The following is an 8,164-nucleotide window of genomic DNA, read 5'->3' on the forward strand; positions in this document are numbered from 1 at the left end:
CCCATATGTTGTCTCTAATTGGTCCAAATATGCACTTCTTTACTGGGTATTTGGAAATCAATGAATATTAAAATGTCTCACTGATATTACTCCGAAGTAAATTATCTAATTATGAGGCCAGGCAGGTGTAGCAATCGTGCCGTCTCTACACTCAGAGGAGGCGATGATGCTAGTACAAGAAAAGGAGCCGCTTTCTTCATCAGAGAGCCGCAGGCGCCAACGAAAGAGAGAGAATAGCACAGTTCACAAAGAAAAAGAAAGAAATGTGGACGGTCTCGCATCAGAGCCACACAGCAGCATTCGAGTGACAGCAGCCAGTCTGGTACAGGGGAGCATCCGCCCCCATTCAGCCACAAAACTGCACCTGTAAAGCAAAAGAGAGCCAGGCGTTCCTGTCGCTACTTCCTGTATCGATTTTGTGCATTGTAGGACCGCTCGTGGCATCCACAGGACCAGCCTCATAGCCCGAGAGAGAAACGCACCGTTCCAGAACGAGACCGAAGTATAGCGCTAATGGTGTCACGTGGTGCGTGTTACTTTCCTCCGCGCTGCTCAGGTTGGACCAATTACAGTGCATCGTGATTACATCGTAAAGCTTTTTCAAAAATAATTTAGCACGGGTAGCTTGAGCAGATTTTAATTTCTCTTTTTGGCATGTCAGATACCAGCTAATAGATTAAAACGATTACACTTTTTGGTGTAGAAATGTCTCCAGTAATGCAAGAATCGTTTTAAGATTTGAACGCGGATGAATTAAGAATTAGACTTTGTGAGCCAGCAAAGCGCCTCCTAGAGGAAGTAAGCGTCTTGTATCATAACTGATCTAACGAATGCCTCCCAATCTTAGAATATCGCTTGTTTATGCTAAACGTACTGAGACAGAGCGACAGCAGTAAGTACTGAAGATACAGTGACTACAAGGTGTGTGCTATCCGATCTAATGGAGCCAGAAAGTGCGGATGTGGTGCAGGTTAGTGGCGAAGTGTCTGTTAGGTGACATCCACCACAAATATCCACCAGCAATTTTGATCAGAGTTTTAATTCAGAACAACATTGTCAGGTCCAGTCCACCTAAACGCCAACATAAGTAAACCAAACCAACATGGTAACGTATTTTAAACAGTCGAACTTTAGGTTTAGCGGGACTTCCTGTGCGTGTTAGAAATGCTCGATTCTTCAATGAATTGGGAGTCGAATCTTTTCAGTTTCAACAATCATTTGGATATGGTTAATTTAAGATGATTTTTTTATTTATAAAGCATCATTTAAAAACCAAGTTAAAGCGTTAGTACGTATCAGAATGAGCATGAGTGATGAGAGAAATTAACTTAGGCTTCTTGAAATTCTGAATCAACTGAACCAGTTGCTTCTCAAAAGGATTCACTGTTTCGAAATCATTCTCAGTTCATCTCGAAACCTCACAGACTGGCGGCACCTGCTGTTCTAGACGGGGTAAATTCATAAAAGTGAAATCTTTTCAAATTATTAAGAATATATATATATATATATACAGTGTTGGGGAAAGTTACTTTTAAAAGTAATGCATTACAATATTGCGGTACTCCATAAAAAAGTAACTAATTACGGTACTTAGTTACTGTACTGAATACTGAATCTGTGTTTTTTGTTTTGTTAGTGAGATGAATTAATGCATATTCATATTTATTTTGAACTACAGTAACATCTTCTGATTTCTCTCAACATGGGGACAGGAGAGCCGTCAATCAATAAATTGGGGAAAAAAGTAACTTCCGTTACTTATTTGAAAAAGTAACTCAGATATTCTCTTGTAAATTAAAAAGTAATGCATTACTTTACTAGTTACTTGAAAAAAGTAATCTGATTATGTAACTTGCGTTACTTGTAATGTGTTACCCCCAACACTGTATATATATATATATTATACACACACACACACAAAGAAAAACAAGTAAATAGAATACAAAAATAGAAAGCTAGTGTTTGTTTTTACTTGTATGTACCATAATAAAGCAAAGATTTTAGGTGTGACGCGAATATGTTGGGGGTACTTTATGGAATTTAATTGACATGATAAAACAAACACTGTGTATTTTTTAGTTTTTGTGGTTGGTGCAGTTACTTGTGATTATGTGGAGAGCTGATCAAAGCAGAACAGCTTGTGTACGTTGTAAAAGCGCCACGTTTTAGAACTGCAATGCTACAATTCATTTCAATGACACCTCAAAACTATGAAATATATATATATATATATATATATATATTAATATAGCTTTTTAAAATTTATACAATCATTTATACATTTTTAAAATGTTTAATTCGTTTTTTTATTAGTGTAGTGGTATAATTATATAATTACATGTAATTACATTGCTTAAATCACTTGACTTGGCTAGTGTAATACAGGCTTTGAACCACTGATCAAAACAAAAAATTAAAAAGTGTTGTGAAGCTGTGTTTCGAAAGCACCTCTCACTTATGTACTTACATATGGCTTTATTAAGATGTGTTATGTTATGGTCAAATTAGCAAAAGTTTTTGGTCAGCAAAATGGACAGTTCTCTGTTGTCAAAAGAAGCACAGCTTGCACAGAAGTCACTTTCAAACCAGCAGTTGTATGCGGGTCAACGCTGCAAATTTGCATGAACAAATTAACCTGATGTGACGCACCTGATGCACCTTTATTACTGAAACAAACTGTCTAAAAGACAGACTTTTAGTCAGTAGTAGTACATGCTTGTGACAGAGTTCAATGTTCACTTTCAGATGTTATGTAATAGCATGTTTACAGGGAAACCCGTGGTATTTTAAGGTACATGTAACAGTAATCATGTAAATCAGGTTTTAAGTTGATATTTTCAGCAGATTATTATAGTGACTCTATACACAAATACACTAGTGTATTATTGTTGAACAGTTACAATTTTGGGAACATGGTTTTAAGATTCAAGGGCCTCATTAATTTATTCACAGTTAGGATTTAAACACAAAAGACGACATTTTGGGTGAACTATCCCTTTAAAAAAACACTACATCAAACATTGAAACAGCAAGTTGTTCATGTGAGAATGTTGTCATATAACAGACGCTTTCATGTTGTTTTATTTATTTCACAGTCATTGGGTTCTGGGGATGAACCAGCCTCTTCATCCGTGTCAGCTGACACTGAAAATGTCAATTTAAGCCAAAATACTGAGATTAGCAGCAAGGACACTCCACAGAAGTCTGGTCAGGTGCAGCAACTGTGTCGCTTCTACTCTCAGGGCAAACGATGCTATTATGGGAAAAGGTGCCGCTTTCTTCATCAAAAAGCTGCGAGTGCACAGAAAGACGAAGAGAACTGTACAACTCTCAAAGAGAAAGAAGGAAATTTGGATGGTCACCCATCAGACCCACAGCAGCAGACGAGTGAAAACGGACAGTCTGGTACAGAGGAGCTTCCACCTCCTTCCAGCCACAGAGCTGCTCCTGTGAAGCAAGAGAGAGCCAGACGACCCTGCCGCTACTTCCTGTCTGGGTTTTGTGCAATGGAGGACCGGTGTCGCTTCTTTCATCCACAGCAATTTCCGCCCGTGGAGGACCAGCCTCACGGCCCGAAAGAGAGGAGCAGCTTCAGGCCTTCTGCTCCGACCACACGACCAGCTAAAAGTCAAGAGCAGATCAAACTGCCTGATCTCACTGATGAGGTCTGCAAGCAGCTGAGAGCCACCGAGATCGCTCAGCTCACAAAGAGATTTCCGAAAGACAAACTCATCGTGCAGGAGCGAGAAGATGGACAGCTGACCTACTACAGAGTCACAGTTCAAGCCACGGACCCTGACTGGGTAAATACTTATTGTATGGACCAGGGGTGTCCAAAACTGTTCCTGGAGTGCCACTGTCTTGCAGAATTTCTCTCAAACCTCAAAATTTCTCTCAACTCTCAAACGGAGTAAATAGATGATGAATAGCAGTGGGCCCAAAACAGAACCCTGAGGGACACCAGTGGTAACTGTAGATGGTCTTGATCGAAATGTTTTTAATTCGAACAAGAGCAGTCTCTGTACTATGGGGGAGATGAAAGCCAGATTAAAATTGCTGAAACAATTTATTATTGGAGAGATGATCGTGAACTTGAGTTGCAACACATTTTTCCAAGATTTTAGAAATAAATAGCAAATTAGAAGTTGGACTGTAATTTTCTATATTTGATGAATCAGCTCCTGATTTTTTAGGTTATACGGGTAATAATAGCAGTTTTAAGAGCGGAAGGTACAGAACCAAAAATAAGTGAAGAGTGAATCATTTTAGTAATTAATGAAGACAGAGATGGTTTGCCAGGCTTAACTAAACTAGTAGGCAATGGGTCGTGCTATCAAGTGGTAGGTTTAGATTTCTGGATATGACACAATATTATCGCAGCAGTTGGTAAAGTGAGTAGTAAAAGTAGAGTGCAGAATTTACTCGATAATACTTTTTAACAGCAGAGAGTCAGGTGGACACAGGAAAAAAAATTCACCACAGTAAAGAGATCTAGAGTTCTTTACGCTAGCTCCAATTATATTAGAATAATACTCTGATTTAGCTTTTGACAATGCATCTTTGTAATGTTGGATATGGTCAGCAAGCATTTCTTTATGTACAGTAAGCAGGGGTGCTGCTATGGTTTCCGGCCCCCCTGAACATTATTGACTCAAATTGAATTAAAAATTATATTTTAATTGATCAAATAAACGTAATTATTCCAAACTTTTGCTGGCATGCTGGATACAATTATGTTGTATTATACTAAATTATCTAATAAAGCTATACTGATGATGTCAATTATTAGTTTTCTTTTACTTTGACTTTTGTACCATTTTACATACTATACGCAAAAGAGCTTCTTGTGCATTTTCATAATCAGCAGTTGCAAGCATGTTACTACATATATAAATATATAGATCAGAAATAGATGACTTATAGTTATATGTACAGATACAATTTAATGCAAAGCACATCTAATGAAAAGTTTTGACATGAACTACAGTAGTTTCATAGACATCAATGTTTTTTTCTGTTTTGCAGCCATTTGATCTTAATGAAGTGGACATCATGGTCAGCTTTCCTGAGCGTTACCCTCAAGAGGTGTGCATGTTTGAAATGTTTCAGAATTTTGATGTTAAAACATATATTATGTTTTTGCTAATGAAAGCTAACGGATCATAGGTTTTCACTGTGGATATCCCTGAAGACCAGGATTTACCATCAGTCATGGGGAGGTGAGAAGAACTGTTGCTGATTATACACATGCAAATGTGAACCGAAATCAGTAAGTGTATTTATTTTATGCTGTGTGAATGCAGTTATGTGCAGAGGTCCTCAGAAGAATGGCTGAAGGCTAAACATGCCACTAATCAGCTGATGGGAAGAGTCGAGCTGCTCTTTAGGCCGTACTTGCGCTGGCTGGACCGTAGTATGGAGAGACTCTTCACTGAGGGAGCCAGGCAGGTGAGACTCGCACTTACCTGAGAATATAAATCAACCAATCAGATTAGAGCTTGTCCAATCAGATTTGTGTAAAGTAGGCATCAGATGGTCAGTGAATGGACTAGATGTAGTATCAGTTACTCTCCAATCTCTCTTCTCAGTTGAAGAAAGATGTTGACCTAGAGAGGGCTGGAATACAGTTTGTCCCCTATGAGCAAATCAAGGTCACCGTTTTTAAGAAAACATCCAAGAAATCGGACACTCCTGAGCGTATAGTGTCGCTCACTGTGGCTTCGGGAGAGGAGGGGGAGGAAGAAGAGCTTGATGAAGCTGGAGTAGAGAATGAGGAGGAAGAGGATGAGACTGCTTTTGGTAGTGATGGAGAAGAAGGCAGCCAGAAGGTGGAGAACATAAAAACAAGAGAGCGACGGAGAGGCACTGAAATCAAACTGCTGGGTCTGAAGCTGGGAGAACAAATAGCTACTGTGGCAGCTAAACAGATCTCAGTGTCCTTGAAGTGCAACAGGTGAATTTACTAAACTAAAATATTTCATTATGATTATTTTTTTATACCTGGTATTTATATCTTCAATGATCTTATCATAAGTAGTGAAGACAGATTGCTGTTTTAAAGGGGTCATATGATGTTGCTAAAAATAACATTATTTTGTGTATTTGGTGTAATGAAATGTGTTTATGCGGTTTAAGGTTAAAAAAACACATTATTTTCCACATACTGTACATTAGTGTTTCTCCTCTATGCCCTGCCTTTCTGAAACGTGTCGATTTTTACAAAGCTCATCGTTCTGAAAAGCGAGGTGTGCTCTGATTGACCAGCTATCTAGTGCGTTGTGATTGTCCAAATACCTCAAGCGTGGGATGAAAATGTTACGCCCCTTACCATATTGTGATGGCGTGTCCCGGCCGGAGCGACGAAGCAAAAACATTAAAACCCATTATAAACGAGGCATTTGTTGCATCCAGTGGGGACTTAATTACTGATTATAATGACTTCTACTGTCTTTTTTTTGCGTTGCGTTGCATCGCGCCGCGTAAACATAAAACAATGTCTGCATGTGTGATCGGAGAAATGACAAACAACAAGCGCTACTCCACTGCTCAAAACTCGCGTTTTAATCATCAGTGGCAAATCCTTCAAATGAAAACGTACTTACAGTCTGTGAGTCAGAACAGTCGGCATTGTAGTCTATTCTTCCAGGAAACAGTCCTCCATAAAATGCGCTGCACACATCTGAATATTTGGGTTGAACTGTTCTGGAACAGTGTTGTAAATACAACTTAACCACTGATTTCTAGTCGTGTCCTCTTTTATAAAGGCCAAACAAAGTAGTTTCACATGGTGGGCTAGAGTGAGCGGAGGCCGGCGGGCTTGAGAATGGCGCGGCCGGCGGATTTGACAAAGGAGCAGCTGGCTAGCTTGAGGCAACCACATGTGACGACCCCGGGCTGGACTCTGCTTCGTCCATGGTGAAAGCCAATCCGGTGATCCACAGCACGAAGTTGATATATTTCCTCAGCAACCAGCACGGATCAGCTCTAGGCATGATGAAGCAGATATCCTCTTTTGGAAGGCCAAACAAAGTAGTTTCGCTTTCACAACGAAACACACAGAACACAAACACACACGTGTCTTCACGACATGGCGTGTGTGTTTACTACAGCGAGAATTAAAGTTACGCCTTCTTTCTTTGCGTGAACATTTGGGTGGCGTTAAGCAAATCTTTCCACATCGTGACGTAGACATGTGAGGGTGTGTTAGAACGAGCCGTTTTAGGTAGGCGTGTCTGACTCTTAACTTTTATAAAGAATATCTCTTTGGATTTGAGACTTTAGTCTTTGCAACTTTACAGATCTTCTTTATGCACCAAGAGCTTGTATCACTCCAAAGAATTGAAATCGCATCATATGACCCCTTTAAGGTGCGTTTACACCAAGGACAATAGCTATAACTATGAGGTTTTAATAATTGTTTGATTCTATCAAAATAGGGAAGTCCACACCAAAATATAATGGCACAAAGGAATTTTTGTAATTCCAAATATCATTGGAATCACTTTCACAATTTGTTCCAGCTGATGAACAGTAAAAACACTACAGAATCCACCTGGCTTTAAAGAGCTTGAGCAGTTAAAGCAGCAGACCACATAACTGCAGTATGCGCTTATAATAAACACAATGTTATTGCCTGTTGGCATGGACACTAATTTGGTTATTGTTATAGCTGTCTTTATAGGTATCCGCTATTGATGGAAACAGGCCTTTAATGTTTTTGTTTTCTTTTAATTGTGTCTATAATCTGTAGAGGCAAATGTCATCAAGTGGCAGTTCTGCGATTGACCTACTCTTCGTACATTTTCATGTCATCATAATATATTTCTAAATATATAGCATAAAATATGAAACTCACATTTAAAGATATAAATTATATTAGTTTCCTGTTTTCTTTAACAATAACACAGTTTCGTGAACATAGGGGTGAATTTTGAATAATTTCATGACAGTGGTCTGAACTTCTTTTTTGAATAAGCCTTGAACTTTTTTGTTGTATTAAAAAAATATATATATATGTATATTAACAAATTAAATATGGATGGATGGATATTTATATTAGGGCTGCAAAACGATTAGTCGCGATTTCGCTATTCAAAATAAAAGTTTATGTTTACATACTATATATATATATATATATATATATATATATATATATATATATATA

The 8,164-nt window shown here is 38.5% G+C and overlaps 1 protein-coding gene across 2 annotated transcripts in view; it reads left to right on the top strand.

The window, feature by feature from the left end:
• The first annotated feature begins 83 nt into the window (after positions 1-83).
• Positions 84-8,164, top strand: part of LOC107567892 (uncharacterized) — a 13,771-nt gene continuing 5,690 nt past the window's right edge. The window contains exons 1-6 of one of the 2 annotated variants that reach the window (XM_016253671.1): positions 84-970; positions 3,096-3,803; positions 5,026-5,085; positions 5,167-5,219; positions 5,304-5,448; positions 5,589-5,953. In XM_016253671.1, coding sequence (XP_016109157.1) covers positions 941-970; positions 3,096-3,803; positions 5,026-5,085; positions 5,167-5,219; positions 5,304-5,448; positions 5,589-5,953 — 1,361 coding nt within the window. In that variant the 5' untranslated portion in view covers positions 84-940. The remainder of the gene's footprint in view (positions 971-3,095; positions 3,804-5,025; positions 5,086-5,166; positions 5,220-5,303; positions 5,449-5,588; positions 5,954-8,164) is intronic. The other variant, XM_016253670.1, reaches the window with a different exon arrangement.

This window comes from Sinocyclocheilus grahami, unplaced genomic scaffold (genome assembly GCF_001515645.1).
Source record: "Sinocyclocheilus grahami isolate Dianchi unplaced genomic scaffold, SAMN03320097.WGS_v1.1 scaffold1194.1, whole genome shotgun sequence".
Taxonomy (NCBI): domain Eukaryota; kingdom Metazoa; phylum Chordata; class Actinopteri; order Cypriniformes; family Cyprinidae; genus Sinocyclocheilus; species Sinocyclocheilus grahami.